The 18,976-nt window shown below is 41.2% G+C and overlaps 1 protein-coding gene across 1 annotated transcript in view; it reads right to left on the bottom strand.

Annotated features, from left to right (window-relative positions):
• Positions 1-18,976, bottom strand: part of SMURF2 (SMAD specific E3 ubiquitin protein ligase 2) — a 56,827-nt gene that overhangs the window by 11,781 nt on the left and 26,070 nt on the right. Inside the window, exons 2-9 of the mRNA XM_084218806.1 lie at positions 17,624-17,662; positions 15,947-16,055; positions 9,111-9,244; positions 8,868-8,933; positions 5,182-5,266; positions 3,814-3,897; positions 2,074-2,276; positions 1,818-1,902 (exon numbers count right to left, since the gene is read on the bottom strand). Coding sequence (XP_084074932.1) covers positions 1,818-1,902; positions 2,074-2,276; positions 3,814-3,897; positions 5,182-5,266; positions 8,868-8,933; positions 9,111-9,244; positions 15,947-16,055; positions 17,624-17,662 — 805 coding nt within the window. The remainder of the gene's footprint in view (positions 1-1,817; positions 1,903-2,073; positions 2,277-3,813; positions 3,898-5,181; positions 5,267-8,867; positions 8,934-9,110; positions 9,245-15,946; positions 16,056-17,623; positions 17,663-18,976) is intronic.

The following is an 18,976-nucleotide window of genomic DNA, read 5'->3' as shown; positions in this document are numbered from 1 at the left end:
ATCTCTGCTCCCAAGGTACAAGCCCACCAGAGCAAAAACACACACCCCAGAACACATGCCGTGGGGAAAAAAGTCCTTATCAAATAGCCCTCATTTTACAAACCAACTTCAGCTGTTAAATTAATAAAGGCTTCGAACAAAAATAAAGACCATTGCCATATTTGTCAAAATGGAATTGCAGTTCTGCACCAATTCTGACAGAAAACATTTTTTAAAACAACATTAGTCACGTAAGGAGCTGTGAATCACACTTTAGAAACTCATGCAAAACAAAACTGTATTGCTGAAGAGTTATACTTTCCATGAAGAATTACACATGGGATGTGCATGGCACTGGCTGTTTTGCCCCAGAACCCTGTGGGCCTGTGGGAAGCAAACAGCTCTCTAACAAACTATTTCAAATCAAGTAGATGAACAATGACTCAGCTCTGCCCTGAGCAATGCAGAGGTGCCTCAAAAGGTCTCAAGAAAAATTCTGCTGAAATTTGGAAGATGTAAATTCATTCCAGAGCCTCACTGAAAACAAATGCTGGTCTCCAAAAATATACACTGACTATTCATGGATGCAATTCACACCTCAGACTCCTCACACTGTCCAGTGCAGCTCTTCCCAAAGGTGTTCAGCTCTCCCAATATCATGGGAGCTGAGGGAGGAAAGAGCCAAGGGACAGAATGCCCTAAAAGGTGCAGTCTGCAGGGATTCCAAGGACTTGAGGAGCCACTAATGGAAACATGGAAACAAGCTCTGGGATTGACCTGCTCTATTCCCCATGAACACACTGCTGCTGTACTGCAGGGATCACTTTTGCTGGCTCCTTGACTGTGGCTGTTAGCCTCAAAAATACAGTATTCCTTAGAAATGACATCAATTCTATCCTCATGCTAACAATTCTTGTTCTCAGAGACACTCCTGCTGTTTGTGCTGCCACACCTCAGGGCAGTGCTGACTTAGATTGCACATAGAACTATCACACCCCAAACTTAAGGATTAGATCTTCATATTATTTTTGTTAGAGCCTGGTTTTGCATAATCCACAAGTCACTGACTTCCTACACTGGCTCTGCAGGCAGTGCATCAAAGCTGCATCAAAGCAAGGTACAATCTTCCAACAGAAAAACAGTAACAAAATTCAATTTCAAACCTGCCAATTTCAAACCACACAAATCTCACACCACCATTCCTGGACTTTAGGAGACAAGTGTTTACAAGAGGATTTATTACCATTTACAACAGGATTTCTTGGTTATTTAAAGGACAATCAGAAGCTACTGATAATTTGCACTATCATCCTTTCCTTTCAAACACATCAGCAATAATCACATGTACTTTCATGAACAGTATGTACATGTATATTGTGTAAATAAGGACATGGAATTTAAAAGACTTAGGATTTGGTTCTTTCCAAGTGTTGAGATAATTTCAACAGGAAAAGCAGTTTGGCTGTTTCAATCCAATCCAGTTTTCACCAAAGCATCTTGATGGAACTTCTTTTGGAAGTGTTTAGATTCTACTGTTGGTTTCATTATGTTGCAGAGTACTAAAATCTGGACTTGGCTCTAATTCATATGCAAAATCTAGAATCAGTGAACTGTTCCTATTTCCAAAACACTAATTTATTTCCTAGTTTTCCATTTTTTCATTACAATACCAACTTGAAGAACTGGGGAAGACAGACTAATTCATTTTGATGAATGACATGTTAAAATAATGTATTAGGGGTCAAGAATCAGAAATATTAGCCAGAGAAAACTTTGAGGAGAGCACTGCTTAAATGATTTTGATTTGAAATTTTAAGGGTACTTCCATCATTTCTCACCTAGGTACTCTTGGATCGTGCCACGTGCTGACACCAGTCTGAGTATGCAGAAAATAGACCTGACCTTGCTGAGTTGTCCTTTGCTCTGTGAAATCAAGACAAATTAAAAAATGTAAGAACAAAAAATGCAGCGTGAAGACTCACGAAGACCAATTCCCTTCAACTAAGGAATGAAAATATCTTCCACATGAGAAGACACAACCCATTTTCCCCGTTCCTTGAGAGCCCCACAAGCAACCCCCTTGGATTTCCATACCATATCCCTCAGGCAGGTCAGGAGGGGTGTGCAGGTGTGTCCTGCTCATGTAGTTCCTGTGCCTCTGGGAGCGCACCCTCCTCTCGGCCAGCCGCGGATCCGCCGCCTGCCCGCAGGACGCGCCGTTGGTGCCGCCGATGGGAGTGTTCTCGTCCACCAGGCAGCTCAGGGGCCTGCCCGGGCTCGAGTACTCGGATGCTGGCCTGGGGACAGCATGGAAACTCAGTGCTGCTGGCCAGGAGGGTCACACTGCACACCTGGGGCTCTGGGGACACCTGGGCTGGAGCAGGATGCTCCTGGTCCACGCTCACCAGAGGAACCAGGAACCGCCTCGCCTCCTGTCGCCACATTGCTCTTCACAGAGAAAAGCAAGGCACAATTCTTCCCAAGAATATTTCTGGGTTTCACATTCTCTGAACTTCAGAGACAGAAAAAACAATTCTAATCTCATTTACTGCTCCTGTGTTGTTCACAAGGGGAATGTATCGTGGAAGATTGTTTACCTGAAGGGAATTGATAATGATTCTGGTGTGAGTGTTGTGATTCACTGGCCAATTAATCCAGGTGTGTGTGTCGGGACTGTGGGCTGACAGTCACAAGATTCTGAGCAGTTTGAGTTAAGTGCTTGGCAGATTCAGTTTAGGTGTAATGTAATCTAATATAGAATAGAATAATATAGTATAATAAAGTAATTAATTAGCCTTCTGACAAGATGGAGTCCTCCTCATCATTTCTCCCTGCCATGGGGGTTGTCTTGTTCCGATAACCTCCAAACTTTGTCACCTTGCCTTCGTGTGGCTGAGGAAGTGATCAGACCTTGTTATTCCTTCTAACTTTTACAGAATGTTATTAGGCCAGGATGGTGAAAAAGGGCTAAGCAAGAATAAAAGCAGTTGCTCACAAGAGCAACACTGACCAGCGTGATTTTGTATCTCAATGCCGCTTTCAAAAGGATTTTAAATGGGTTAAAGGGGGATTTACAAGGTCACAAGAAATCCCCAACACAAATTATACATTTTGCATTTGCTTTTCTACTGCATCTAGAGCCTAGAATGAGTATTGCAATATACCAGGAAAAACAGAAATAGGAAAACAGAAAGCTGTTCAGTCCTTTCAATCCAAAACTGCGAACATGTATCAGAACTGACAGTGTTAACAGTCCAGATTATTTAAAATCAAATATATCCATGCAGAGACCAGAATGATATTGAGAATGGAAGAGAACACCTGCAGGCACAGACAATCTGCAGAGGATTCTGATAAAAATGCAATGACACTGCCTGCAACACAGACAATAGCAAAAGTGGCTTGAGGAACAGTTTCACAACACACATCTACAGTGCTCAGAAAAAGTGATCACAATTATTTCCAAATACACTCTGCAGCCATCAGCTGTAACTGCTCTGGGTTACAGTCACAGAGCAGTGTCTGACAGCTACTCATGGTCTCACTTCTTCGCCCCTTAAGATGTCTGCAAAATGTAACATCTGTATTTACAGAGCATCTCTACAAGAAAGCAAAGATGTTACAACCAGAGCAGGGAAGAAAGGAGTCAGGAATGATCTTCTGAGTTAAATATTAGGCAGACTGAAGGAGAAGGATGCTAAAGAAGGAAAGCATTCAGCTTGTGCAGAGTGACTGAGCAGAGGAATGAGCAATCCAATCCTCCTGTGAGAGCCCCTTGGAACTGCTCAATAACCAAACTCCATCCTCCCCACAGCATCCCAAGGAATTCCTCACCGTGTGGGTCGCTCCCACTGAGTTGTCCGTGTGATGTGGTTTAAATACTGGATCCTTCCAGAAGCAGTCCTGCGCTCCTCCCACCTGCAGGGCACACAGGCACAGATAAGGCACTGAGTGCTATTTCCAGGAAGCCAGGGCACAAAATGTTTCCAACAGAAATGCCCAGCTCAGGAAGACTTACACTGCTATGAATCACGTTAGCTGAGCGAGGTGACAGGAAACAACAAAGTTCAACTCAGAAATGGTTTAACATATTCTTCCCTTGGAACCAGACACATCATTAACAGTATCACACCTTCATAGTCAATAATGGCTTGAATTCTAATTAAATCCAAGTAGTCACATAAAGGAACTTCTTGGAAACTTTGGAAACGTGTTTAATAATGCATTTAACTTCTTCTGACCACCGATTCTAACAAATGCTTTCATAGCATCTTGATGCACTACTTGCTTTCATTAAAAAGTCAGCTTCAAATAATATGACTTTTGAGTTATCATTAAATTTGCACTCTGAAATACATGAGGCTGTACAGCAAATTTTGCAGTTACACAATTAAGTGAGCAATATTTATGCAAGGAACATTCTGAAGTGAACATTTAGAAGCATTTTCAAAAATGTTTTTGACTTATCTGGACTCCGAATTAACAAAAGAATGCTCTTACAGACTAGGATGATGATTTGCATTTCAAAATTCATCCTCTGAAAACTCTTTCTCCTGTCTTTACCTGCCAAGAATCACATTCAGAAAGTCTGTGTCTGCTCTGAAAAAGTTGCTGACAGCACCAGAACCTAAACCAGAGTATTTCCCTGTTTTTGCAAAACTGTTCTAGGTGATAATGATGTCATTACTCTCACAGGGACAAACAAGAATCCTAGACCCTACTTTTGGAAGGTAAATACAGCAAGAACTTGGGCTGCATTACCTTTTCCAGTCAGGTTTTCTTCTCTAAGAGGTGCATGAAGAAGAAGTGATCCATGTTTATCACAGTGGATCTATACCTCTGCGCGGTGCTGCAGGAGGGCAGCCAGACAGTGTGGTCACTTCCTTGCTACAAAACTACTGCATGCATAAGGCACTTTGCTGGCTGTGATTTAATCTGAAATATGTGTTTTCTAGGACAAGTTATTTTTCAAAGCAGTTCTTTACATATGTCAACTCCCCTTTTCCAAGTGGAGAGAAGACAACAGCCAAACTATCAACTGCTCTGCATACCCCAGCTGGCTCAGCTCCTGTTCTGAATGCAGAACTGCAGGAACTCTGAGTGCAAGATTTAAAATAGTTTATTTGCATGCTGAGTTCTCCTATCACAGAAGTCTGATCTATGAGCTGGACTTGTGTTTACATCACAGTGATGTCAGCTTACCCATCCGGTAAATCGTTATCGAATAACCGACTGCAATCCACAACTTGTCCTCCTGTGCCTATTCGGTCTCTGGACTGAAGACTGACTGTTAGGATAATAAAAGAATTATTAAAGATGTGGCATCTGAATGCAAATTGTGGTTACATTTGAAAGCAAATTGGTACAACTTGGAGGACTAAGCTGAGACATGTTCGGGATATTTTTTTCCTTCTCACAAATCAAAGATGTTTGTAAAGGAACTCTGTTTTCACACATGGAATTCTCTACATTTTACTTCAAAAAAGTTAGCTTAAGGAATATGAGTGCATGTTAAGGAAGAAAAGGAAGTGAACTGTGAAACTGCAATTAATTTTGTGTGTTGAGATTGACTGTGACACTCAACTGGTGGCAGTGGGGTGTCACCTCACACACGGCTGGGACGGGGCAACAGCAGAACTCTGAACAGGAAGAGCTAAAATAAGGAATCCCTCCCTGGTTTTACCTCCTTCTCACATATTTTGTGCACTCATGGGTTTCAACACACACACAGACACACAAACACAAAACAAGGCTCAATCTAACTGCTAGAAGCAGTGCTAGAAGTGCTTCAGATTTGCTTTATTGGCCACTTTCTAACAGCAGTAGTAAGAAGTCAAATGCAACTCACACAAAGCAGCCTGAAACGCCCTTGCTTGCCCTCACCAGAACTGCTTCACTTTTAAATTTTTCTTTTTGTATGATTCACTATAATGGGTATTTATGCCTGAAGCTTTTGTACTGCAATTATGAAAACAAAGATTTTTTTAGGCTGCTTTTGTTCCCAATATCACAGTTTGAAAGTGTCCAATCTGATAATTTATGACACTTGTGTTCCTGTGGGGTTGGGGTGGTTTTTTGATGTTTTGTTATGCCTTTAACAATAAAACAATTGCTTAAAAAGCTAAATACGTGCTGTGGCCCACATTTCTTGAGGTGGCATTAACATACCTCTGGACAACTGTCTTCAAGTCCTATTTATATGCAGTGAAATGATCTTACAGATCTTTACCTGGATGCAACCAAACTTTTGTAAAGATCAGAATGTCAAAAAGGCTGGAGCAGAACTGGCAGATTTTGCCCGAGTCCCCAAATTTTCAACAACATGTTTTGAAGCTTAGAACTCAACAGACCAACCCAGGGAGCCCTGGAGTACCTGCTTCATTCCTAATCCATATTAACCCCTCATCATCCATGAACTAACATTACAAAACAACTTTAGAGGGAAAGACACCTTGAAATTCAACCAAACCAGGATCTCACATGATGTATTTATTCTGCCACGACCCCATACACTCCATGCTCACACCACTGCAGGTAGGCAAGGTTGGGCAAGCAAAACACAGAGACAGAAATTAACATAAACAAAGGCAATTACCTCCCCTTTGCCTACGTCAGGAGCAAAATTTGTGCACAGCTTCATTTGGTAATAAGTAAGGGCTTATTTCTTTCTGCACTGCCACATCAGAAATAAAGTAGTGGCATAGAAGAACTGCAAGATTAAGACACAATTCAGATGCCCCTGGATCCATTGCTGAAAATGCCTCCTTTTCTTCCTCTATTTGAAGACAACCCAGGGATATGCCCTGTACCAAGGCATACCCACTGTGCACTTGATTAGTAAGATTATCATCTGCTGAAGGCATCAATTACATTTTAATATTGGTTTGCAATTTTGCACGGTCTCTTAATGTCAGAGAGTTTATAACTGCAAGAACTGAGAGCATATTTATAATTTATTCTGCCTTTTACTTATTTTTAATCCAGATTTCTCTACCATCTAACTACTAGAGTGGAATTATCTAGTTTTACTCAGGCTCATTCATCCACTCAATAAAGTTGCATTAGTGAAGAAAGATTAAAATATAAGAAGATTAATAATGGCAACTTAAATAAAAAAAGACAGGAGTCTCTGGAACCTTACCAAGGATGCATTAAATTAAAACAGAACCATGACTGAGTAAACGTTCTGATGGTATCAACAGAAAACAGAACACAGATTTGCCCTGGGTCTCTGCTGGAACCTGACAGGGAGGTTTTCTGTAGGTTCAGTGCACAATCCAACAGCTCCTGGTGTCAGGGGCAGCCCCAGCAGCACCCCAGGAGAGCCAGAGCTGCTTTGGCTGCACCACTTCTGCCAGGCACATCAGCTACAGCCAGCCTGGCAGTCCAGGCTGTGCCCACACTGCTGACTGCTTCTGACTGCTTCTCCCTAAACAGTTCTCTCTGAAGTCTCTTTGTCATTGCACACTGAAATGGATTTGCCACAGGCCTCCCAGACCTTTCTGGGTTGGTTTTTCCCCTTTAATGAATGGCAGCACTCCCCAGCAATGCTGACCAGGATTGAGTTCATACTCTGGAGGGCAGCATGAGAGCACAGTCCCTGCTCTGTGCTCCCAGCACACCCTGAACCTGCTCCCCTGCTCTGTGCACCCAGCCCAGCCTCCCCTCCAAGGGCACCCACAAACAAAGCTGCACACACAGGGATGCTCAGGGACCAGGACACTGGAGCAAAGCCAGCAAGCAAACCAAACCCACAGCAAAACACAGCCCAGAGAAGTGACTCTGATTCATCCTTTACTCTTCTGTGCAAGCTCATGTGGAAAATTTAATTGAGAACAGCCTGAAGGGTCAGCAATGCACTTACAAATTCACATTTCTACCATAATTTCACTCCCCTGTGCCACCACACTCTGATCTTAATGCAAGCACTTGCAGATCAGACAGAGACAGATGATTAAAGCAACACCAAGAGGTAAAGTCACAGGTGTTATTCAACAGAGGGAGGTAAACAAACACACTTATTTGCTGACTAATAGTTCAGAGGTGTTCCCTGGCTGACAGAAGTGCTGTTTGGATATAATTTCAACTAGGAACTGAACATAAAAGTGAGCATAAAAATTCACTTTTCTTTCCCTCATGTCCAAATATTCTCATGAACATCTTGCTGTATAAATAAAGAACTTCCTTATCCTGACCAACTTTTGACTTACAGGACCTATTAGAAATGCTGAGAACTGAGAAGGAACCAAACAAAGAACTGAGAATGCATCAAAAAGAGAGTATTTATGAAGTTTTTTTGTGGATACTTGCTTTTCAATTTGCCAGCTTCTTTTTAATTCTGAAATTATTTAAAGTTCATGAGTTCACAGAATGACAAAGTACAATTATTGAGGTTGTTGACAGACTTGTTAATAAGCCACGAAAACACAAAATTAATTGATCAAGTCATCCCAGACAGCAATTTTACCTCCTTGTAAGCAAGATGCTTTTTAGGTTTTCCCCAAAACCTAAAGGAAGCACAGCCTTGCTGGAGCTCTCAATGGCCAAGAATTTTGTGGTCAGTTTTTCAGAGACAGCTCACACTCAAACTGGCACTTTTCTTTACAGTAAAATTAAAAAATTTCTAAATTTTTTTTATTATCTATGGTCTTATTTGCCTCAACATTTATTATAATATTTTGTTTTGGTGGTTTTTTAGGTGGTTTGAGCATTTTGGTTTGGTTATTTTTTTTAATTCTCTACCTACATAATTCTAGCCTGAGGTCCAAATGGCTCTGGCAGTAGACAGGAGAATTCAATATGGAAAACTGACATCTAGAAGAGTCATTTCTATAGCTACTAAGAAACTAGAGATTCAAAGAGAACTAAAAGATAAAAACCTTACTCACCTACTATCTGTCCTCTAACAGTATCGTTGTCATTTGGCCCAAGCTTGCAGAGATCCAACCTCTGATCTACAAAATGAGGGCACAAAGTGTAAATCATCCAACAAAACAAAACACCATCACAAACCACCTGGGATATAAAAGCTTTATAAAACCCAGCAAAAACCCAATTAAGGGTCATTTTTCAAAAGCCTATACATGCAAGCTTGGGCTGAAAGAGAAGAAACCTGTCCTTAGCTTACTTACAACCAGTGTCTTTAAGGCGGTTGATTGCGTTTGAGAGAAGCCTGACACAACCCAGAAAACCAGCTCCCTGCTTTTTGTGAATTTTCTTGTGATTCCACACGCTGATCGTTATTGAATCCGACTTCCCAATGTATCTGAAAAACGGGGAACAAACAGAACTGTCAGTGGCACTCACTGAACACTTTGATGATGCATCAGAAACCACCTTGGGGGGAAGAAAGATCATCAACCACTACATTAAAAATTTAACACACACTGTAATGGCAAGAGAGAGCAAGTCATCTGCAGGTAAGATGTACTTTGGATTTCAATGGAAGCGTGTCTCATGGAGGAGCTCACTTGAATACAAACTGCTGAAAGCCTGATTTGGGAGGGGGGCACTCATGTGAACTGCAGGCTGGCCCTCCACCACAGCTTTCTGAGCAGCCACAAACATGCTCAGCCCCATGCCCCAGCCCAGCCTGTCCCAAGGGGACAAAGCTTGTGGCATCCCAGCAGCGTCTGGAGGCAGCAGGAGCAGGGACAGCAGCCCCAGCGCAGGGCAGGAGCCAGGAGCTCTTCGGGGCTGCTCCTGCAAGCCCCAGGAATGCAGGGAGCCCCAGCAGCAGCACTGCCAGGCCAAGCCATCACAGAGCTGCAGCTACCCGAGCCCAGGGAGGCTGATTTACCCTCAGTAATGCCAGTCTGGGACACACATGACACCTCAGAGTCACACAGCCAGGACACAGGGGCTTGGCTGGGACCTGCCACGTTCCCCTCCTGCCCAGGACTCCCGCAGCATTCCCACGGACATGCCTGGCAAAGCCCGGATCTGTGTGCACTGCCTTGGGGGAACCTGGACACTGCAGGCTGCTTCACTTCTGCTTTTTTTGTTTGGAGCTTTGCTCTTCAGAGGCAATTGCTTTGCGAGCTTGTTTTTGTTTTCAAAACTTTCAGAGGACAGTTTCAAAACACTCAAGATAAATCAGTGATTGCCAATACTGAATAATTACGGCTGTTTCAAGTTAAGGGAAATGAATTTGTAACTATGGCTTAGATCCCAAGAACTGCTTGTAGTTCTCTCTTCCCAGACCACAAATTCTGGCCTTAGTTTAGTTCCAAGCGCTTCTTTTTTGTTTGTTTTTGAATGAAAACTGATCAACCAATATCTAAATACATCTCCCCACTGACTGTGGCTTTACTGACTTTTAAACATCTTAATATTTTCATAAAGATAGGAATGATACTGTCAAGGTTGGCAAACCAAATAATTGAACTAACTGGCATGGCTTAAAATTACAGCTCTGATCAGGTTAACACTTCTCCCATTTTTCCTTTTTCAAAAAGCAGCACTTGTACAACTTCTTTTTCCCACCTGCAGACAACAACTGACCCAAGAAGTAGAAGACATTAAAACCTCATGGTTAAAAGTAACCACTGCACATTTACACAAAAACAAACCCAAACAAAACACAAACTTCACATTGAAAAGCCCCAAAGTTTTTTGAATAGTAAAGTGATTGTGTAATATAGGTCAGATTTTTGGCCTTACAACCTTGACAATGCCAATTTTGCATAAAGAAACGAGATGAAGATGGGTAATCACGTGCACAGTTGCAGTCTACAATGCTTTATGTACTTAAAATAAATTCTTATGAGAACAATTTAGGTGCACTTAAAAATAAAGACTTATCATGACCTGTCTTGAATTTTCCAGTTTTCCTTGTTGCTTTAAAAAAGTCAAAGGTATATGGTTAAACACAATTCCATAACAGAACAGTTTGAATAACATGTAGAACAGCTGAATACACAACACAGTTTCCAAGAATTCCTGTAATGTTTCAGGGTGAGGTTCTCAGGGTTGGGATGAACAGTCACCATCCACACCAAGCAGGTGGGAACTCCACATTCTACTATAATCTGTTCTTGATTATTGCACCCAAAAACCTGGGCTGGTTCACACTTTCAAAGGAAATAAACAAGACAAGCTGCATTTTTCCAAATAAAAATGTCGATTTTTTTTTTTAATAAAGGAAGAAAATAAATAGTTAAGTAACATCTAGTTGGCTTTACAGCAAAATGTTTCATCTACATCTCTGCATCATTTCAGGCATAAAAACCCATGGTTGTATTTAGAGAGTGACAGCAGGACGAGCTGACATTTCCAATTCATTTGGTGGATAAGTTACATTTGTTTTACATCATCTGGCAATAAAGTTCCAACATAAAAGCCTGAGCTAGGAATTTTATTTTTTTATTAAAAAAGAATGTTCCAAAAAATAAAGTACAACCAACCATACCAGAAACAAAAAAAACACAACCCCCCCAATTTGTGGGATGACTCTCACTTCCTCCTCATAATTAAAGTTCTTGGAGCTTATATTTCTTTTTTCCTCTAACCTATCAGCAATATCTATTCCACAGCTTCAGGACTTCAACAGAGATAATGAGATTAGTATTAATGAAGTGGATACATAGAAATTCAATTGCATAGACATTTTGTTGACTTTCATATTTTCTGAACCTTTACAATTAAGACTGTGGTTAAGAACTGCATGTTCAGAAACTTTAATTTCCCTACTCTTAGCACTTCCAAGAAAAAAAAATCAAATTCATGCCTTAGTAGAAACCTCTAAATTATTTAAATAAAAATTTAGAACAGGGGGACAATCGTTACTGTGTCTACCACTGAGGAGGGTTTGGAATTGAGTGACTTTTCCTCCCCATGACATTACATACACTTTCCCTGAAGAGTTCACCTCACTGAGAAATGTGGACTGAAGAAAGTGGAAAAATATATTCCTGAAAAAACACACCTCTTCCTGATCACAAGCCAGACATACTCCCTCCAGAAAGAGAGAAAAATGCAGCATCACAAGGTATGAACTCAGGTTTGGAAGCCAGGAATTCCCTATTTCTAATCCATGCTGTCACACAGACTGTTTTTATGACCTGGATGAATTACTTGGTTTTTTTCTCCATTTTCCCATTTCTGACTTTTTTTTCTAATATAATCTCAGTGTTCTGCTTTGAGCTACCAACTGCTTTCAGACTGGGGAGAAGAGGGTGTGAAGAGACAGGATGAAAAATAGCACCCCAATTTCTTCTCTGCCATCTTCATTCATTTCCTTCCAGGCATTTCCCATCTGGGCAGCAACTGAAGGGTGTTGGAGCCTCTGGGATGGTCCCCAGGACCTGCCAGGGGCTGTGGCTGAGGCAGGAACAGGGCAGGGATGGGGCAGGGACATGTGGTACTCACTGGCTGCTGCAAAGGGCATCAGCTTCATCCAATGGGCCTCAAGGCCCATGTGGAGAAGGAAAAGGAGTGGCACAGAGCTGTTTGATGGCTCTTTAGGAGATAATCTAGGATGGGATTGTCTAAAGCAGCACTAGGCAGAGCTGCTGCCTTCTCTCCCTGAGAAAAATCCAGGATCCTTAGCATTAACCAGACAAAACAGAGTCAGAGGATTGGGGGAGAAAAGTGATTCTGCCATGGCAGCACAGAAGCCTGAGGATGTGAAGGCACCAGAGAGCAGCAGAACCTGCAGCAAGGAGATTTTGGGAAAAGGAGAAGTTATTTGTGGGAGCTGGGTGAGGTTCCTTTGGAGAGAGATCACAAAGGAGAAGAGGAGCCTGGGGGTGAGGACTCGAGGGGCACAGACCAAAGCTGGGACCAGGAGCAGGTTTTGGTGGAGATGATGGTACAAACACCTTCCAGAGAGAAAGAGGGGATGGGACCTGCTGTGCCTTAAGGGCAGGGGCTGCTGGGGACGCTGGGGCAGACTGGGCAGGGAATGTGGGAGAGGGTCTGGCTATCACAGGAGGGAAGAGAGGGGAAGGAAGAGAAAAAGGAGATTTAAGTTCCTGAACTGCTGGTTTAGGTAGTTTAGTTCTGAATGCAAGAAGGCTGTAAATGTGTCAAGTCTGGTTATTCAAAAGCTCTGAGGAAAGGCCTGAACAATAGGGAAAACACAAACAAGACTGAAAATAAGGAAGGGGAATACATCCAGGGCAAGCATGGTATTTTACTGACATTAAACTACATCCAGACAGCAACTATTTGGCAATTTCTTTCTGGAAAGTCTCCCAGATTCCCCCTCCCTTCACACACACACACACCCATCTAGGCTGAAGAATCCAGGCAGCTAATTCAACCACTTCCTTTTCACACTAAGATCTGAATTAAGAACCACATAAGGGAGAAGCCAACCCCTTTTTGCTCTTTAGAACACTGCAGAAGTCCTTCTAAAAAATTCTTATACAACAGAATATCTACTTATGCTGAATCAGGTTAGCAAGCCACAACATTCTCTTGGAATTAGCAACTTAATTCAGACATTACTGCATTCATATATTAGAACAGCTCCATCTGACTGTGCCATTTGCATCTGCCACCATATGGTACATGAAAAAATTATCTTAATAGCTGGTGCAGATGAAAAGCTGAGACCTGACACTGAGTATATTATAGAGTAAAAAATTACCTGGCAATAACAGCCAGGCAGTGAGTTGTTGTACCAAAGAGATTGAATCTTTTACTGCTGTTTTAAATAGGAAATTAAGATAATGTGACTGATGTTTATAAATGGAAATATATTTCCCTAGAGTAAGGAATAACAGGTGACATTATAAAAGGGGTTAAATTATTATGAAGAAAATTTGGAGAGGGAAGGGATTATTTTCTAATAACAAGGTCTGACACCACACTGAATTTTACTTTAGATTAGAAATACTGGATATACTTCTGTCATCAGGGAATTCAACAGCCAGAACCAAAGTTGTTTTCCCTAGAGGACAATATTTTATATTGAAAATAATACACTAACTCAAAAAAATAAATTTTTTAAGGGAACTTCTCTGAACAAGAAATAAACAAACCACCACCCACAAAAAATACTTCACACAGGTCTGAATTCCATTGGGCAACCCAGCAAGAGATGCTTCAAATCTGCTCAAGCAAAACATTCTGCCAGAACCCCTCTTTTCCTCTGCTTTTTATAGTGTGTTGTGAATTACAATCACAGCCTTGGAAAGACAATACAGTATCCAGATACAACCATGGCTTGTTCTATAAAACAACCTAAAAATACCTTCTCATCATCCTTCCTTAAAAGTTACAACCAGAAGGGAATTTTTTCTGACGATTTTACAGTTTTTTTCCATTACTCTTGTTGCATATCAACATCCTCCCTCATTTCCCATGTCCTCTGCTTCTTTTCTCCAGAAGGGAATCAAATCATCAGCCCAGGGAGCACTGAGCATCCTTGACAGCCACTCCAGACAACTCCACTGTCCCACAGCACTTCAAACTGGCCAGTACTGGGGCAGCCACAGGGAACCAGTGACTTCCCCACAGAATTCTGGCACCTTCCACAGAGAATCTCACAGAGTGCCAAACGATGCCCACCCTCCTCCCACAGGAGAGTCCCTTCCCCAGCTGCACAAAGGTTACAGAAGGATTTGCACTCAGCCATGCTGGCAGCACTTCCCACCTTCTATCCCTGGAAAGCTGTGCATTAATGCTCATTAACAGACCCACCTAACCAAAAAACAACCAAATCTGGGCTTGGTTTCAGAGATTTCTCCTTAGCTCTACTCTGATCCTTGGAGAGGACATGGAAAGGCAAAGGTCTGAAACCTCTATTCTGTATAAATCATTACTTTGATAGGTTTAGTGCCATTAAAAAACCAAGTTAACTTAGAATCCTTTCAACTGAAAAGAGAGCCATTTGTTACAAATGAACTTAAAACTTCTTTTGCATCCATTTCTCTAATGAATATCAATTACAGTCTCACATGCAGAATCTAGGCTTGAACTGGGTTTGGATAATAAAACCATAACATTATTATTTCACTAAACTGTTATGATACTTTGTTAAGCAGTGAAGAAAATGTTCTGCATCCTGCACTAACACATTGTGAACAAGGACTTCACATATTTAGTCTTGGATATTCAAATAAGGAGTAGATCAAGACATGACTTCAATCCAGGCCTTTCATATTCTGCTGTGAGACACATCAAGCTGCTTCTCTTCACTGGGAAAAAGAGGGACAAGAAATTGTCTGTGTACTAATACCAATTTGCTGCAGGTTTGGTGATGGCCAAAGTTAACATAAATATGCTCAAACAGTTTCTAATCATATAGGCCAGGGAATGGAGCCATGGGGGAAATGTCAGAGATCAGAACAGGAGAATACAATGATGCAAAGCAGTTCATTCCTCTTCCCCATCTTTCATCCCAAGGAAAAAGACAAAGAATAAAAGACAAGGAAAATAAAGCATGCACAGAGACCTACATAAAAATCAAAGCTTTAATAACTTATATTGTACAGAAATATTCTATACTTTAGAAAAACAGGGAAACCATGACATATATGTGCCATACTGATTCTACTGCTCACAAGCACCAAAAGGTGCCCAAGTGATGATAACAATAATTCAGAGTGAGAACATTTGGGACAGAAAATGACAGAAAGGAGAGAAAATTGAACAAAAAACACACAGAGAAAAAGATACTGTAGCACAAAAACCAACAAAAATTGCATGAAGAGAAGAGCAGTTTGGGGAAAGCACTGTTAATTACTTGCTTCATTTTAACATGAAAATACCACAATAAAACAATGCTGTAGTCCATGTAAGCATGCTGCAGACATCAGCACCAGAAAAACAAGTGCAGTGTTCAAATTTTGAGGTAAATGAGAAAGGGGAATTTTGCTAGGTGGACTTTTCACTTAAACTAATAAACTCTGGGATACTTTCCAAACCATGCATAGGACAGGATAAAGAACATCTGACATTGTCTGTGTTATTTAGAGGATTTCACTTCAAACCTTTGGTTATCACTGTTACCACCTACAGGTCATAATGCTGATTCCATTTGGGATCAAGTGTATTCTTCACAGTATCTGTAGAATGGCATTGGCCAGATCCATCCACCACAACCTTAGCAAAGGGATCAGGAAGTCCTACAAGGAAAAAAAGAAAAAAAAGCTACCAAGTGGACCAGGATGCTTTGTAGTCCTTTATCATTGCTCAGTTATTTAATTTTTCATTTGAAGATTTATTTGCCTTTTATTCATAAATAAGAGCCCTACTTTATGAATGGGAATAAAATGACATATTAAGCACAGGAAATGGGTAAATTAGCAATTTATTTCACTGATATGGACTAGAAAAAGTTCTGTAAGTCAAACACATTGGGGGAAAAAATCAAAACATCTTAATCTTTATAATTTAGGTTTAAGTAAATTCCCAGTATACAAAGAAGCCAAAGAGAAAACAGAGTTACATTTTTTTATATATTTAAGATAAATCACAATTACAATTTTGGCTGGTATTGGTGTAACAGAAAATTGCCTCTAACAGGTTCTTCTTGCTCTTAGGATCCACTTGGTGTACTGATGGCTTTGTGCTCCATTTGCTGCCAGCTCAGTGCCTAAGGAGCACTGAACACAGGTTCATCTGAACACCAAAAATCAATGTAAAGGTGCTGAACTCCAGATTCAGGGGTGGAAAAGCAGCAGGAGCAGAGCAGCCCACGATCAGCACCTCCTGCTGAGCTGACACCAAGGGATGGCCCCACCCCTGGCTCCCCAGGTCCTGCCCTTTCCTCTCACACTCATTCATTCCTCCCCTCATCAGGGCTGTGAGCCAGCTGAGGAACCGAGGTGGGGAAACCTTCATCACATCTGCTGAGGTGCAATTTTGTCCCAGCTGCATTTCAGGTGACTCAGCCAGAGCTGGTCAGGCAGCAGAGGGCTCAGGACAAGTGTCACAGAAAGCACGTGGGGACAGAGGAGTGGGACCTTGGGACATCAGTGCTTCAGCATCACACAGTGCACATCCTGAGGGGGTTTTCCAGGCATGAGCAAACTGTTAAACACCCAAGAACTTGTAATCAATACAGAAATTCAAATATAAGCAATGTTTTAGAAGTATCTCAAAGCACAGTGTAATTCTAGATCACTGCCTCTTCTATTTCTTTCCAAAGCTGAGGTCTGCACCTCCAAATTCCACCTGCTCCCAGGTGGGAGGTGGCAGGCAGGTGATCTGTGCATGCAGGACACAGGCAATAGCATTCCTTTCTGCCTTCTTCATCTATTTCTTAGCACTTCTTTCAAAACATTATTAAAATTAATTAAAATATAATTTCAGAGTACATCGGTGTTATGAGGTGGTGATTAATAATTAAGGAGCACATCTGTTTGCTTGACAAAAGGTTCTTGGATGAAAAATGACTTAATAAATATATGGCACTAAATTTGAAAAACATGTAATTTGCCTGAGTGGGTCAATTTGTTTCCCACTCCCATAAAAACAGACAGAGTGTGTCAGTGTTGTAATTATTATTATGATTCTGTGATGAGTATCACCTAAGACAAAAATAGAAGCCCTGAAATAAAGCATCAAAGCCTTCAGCCCCCTTATTGCAAATATTTTAATATAATTATCATATGCAAACACTGGACTATAGAATTTGCATAGCATTTATTCCATCTATAAATAAATGTATAAAACTGTAACAACTACTTACGGAAAAAATCCTTTTTCACCAAGTTTTTTGCACACAGTACTGCAAGAAGAACAGAAATACAAAATTAAGTTACTGATTGCCAACTTTAAAAAAACATTATTTTACCTGTCCAGCACTTCAGAAAATCTTGCTTAAAATAAAACAACCATAAATGAATTGTGCTCCTTCATCATTTATATTGCCATGTGAATTAACTCCTGAAAGCTGAGCTGGAAGTGTCATCTTTTAGCAATGCACCTGGAGGCAGATGGCAGTGGAAGGGAGATGGTCGTGCTTTCCTCAGGCAATAGTTTCACGTGGCTTTTTTTTTCCCCCCTCAACAATTCTGCCAGCTGTGAGTTCACCAGGGAGGGACCTGGAGCACTCCTGGCTGGTTCACCATAATTAGTGCTGGGACACAAGCAGGGGCTTATGCTCAGTTCTACAGCCCAGCAAAAGCTTCCTTGATGATAAAAAGTAGAACATTAGGCAGCCAAGGCTTTGCTGCTATCCTTAACAAATAAAAGGTTTTACCTGAAAAGCATTTGGGTGGAGCACATCAACTTCTAAAGAGTTTTGATAGTTCCAAAGATATCTTTTATTTGTAGCAGCTGATAATTGTTTCAGGATTTTTTTGTTTGTTTGTTTAAATTAAAAGGAAGGAACATTTGCATTTGTCAACTAAAGATACCCAGGGGAAAACAGTGTCCTAAGAGAATAAATTTAAATAAACAAATAAACAAATAAAAGGTCAAGGGGACAAATTTCATATAAAGGTGCCAAGGTACACAATGAAGACTTCACAAACTGCCCCACTGCTCAACTACTATGCTTATCTATTATCACAGGTTTAGTAAGCAGGAAATATTAGATTCCCCCGTGAAACATTAAAATATTTACTGATAACACAAAAGGATTCTTGGGGATTGAGCAAAAGCATGAATTCCCACAGCTAGCATTAAAAAAAAAAGGGGGGGGGAGTGGGAAGAGTTATTTGGTTGGAACCTGATGCTGCAAGAGATTCCTCACTATATGATTCCCTTGGATATTTTTCCTATGAGATCGCCAATATTTATTACTGCCAGGAAATGCAAAGACAGAAAAGTGCATCCAATAATCACATCCCACAGGCACCACCTAAAACCAAACCCCACTGGTCATCCTTTCTCCCCCAGAACACCCTCCCACTGATCCTGCAAGGCTCCTGATCCCAAATTTCTGCCTGAATCAAAGCAGGCAGAGGCAGTCCATGAGCACTCCCATGGAGATCTCCACAGCCAGGGCAGAGAAGCACCACCCTGGACAGTCTAAACAATGGAATTCATGTTTTCCCAAGTTTTACATTGATAAGGCTGCTGATTTTAATGAAGCTGC

The sequence above is a fragment of the Fringilla coelebs genome (genome assembly GCF_963513975.1).
Source record: "Fringilla coelebs genome assembly, chromosome: 19".
Classification (NCBI taxonomy): Eukaryota; Metazoa; Chordata; class Aves; order Passeriformes; family Fringillidae; genus Fringilla; species Fringilla coelebs.
The sequence above is the reverse complement of the archived record's forward strand: the minus strand, read 5'-3'. Positions and strand labels throughout refer to the sequence as shown.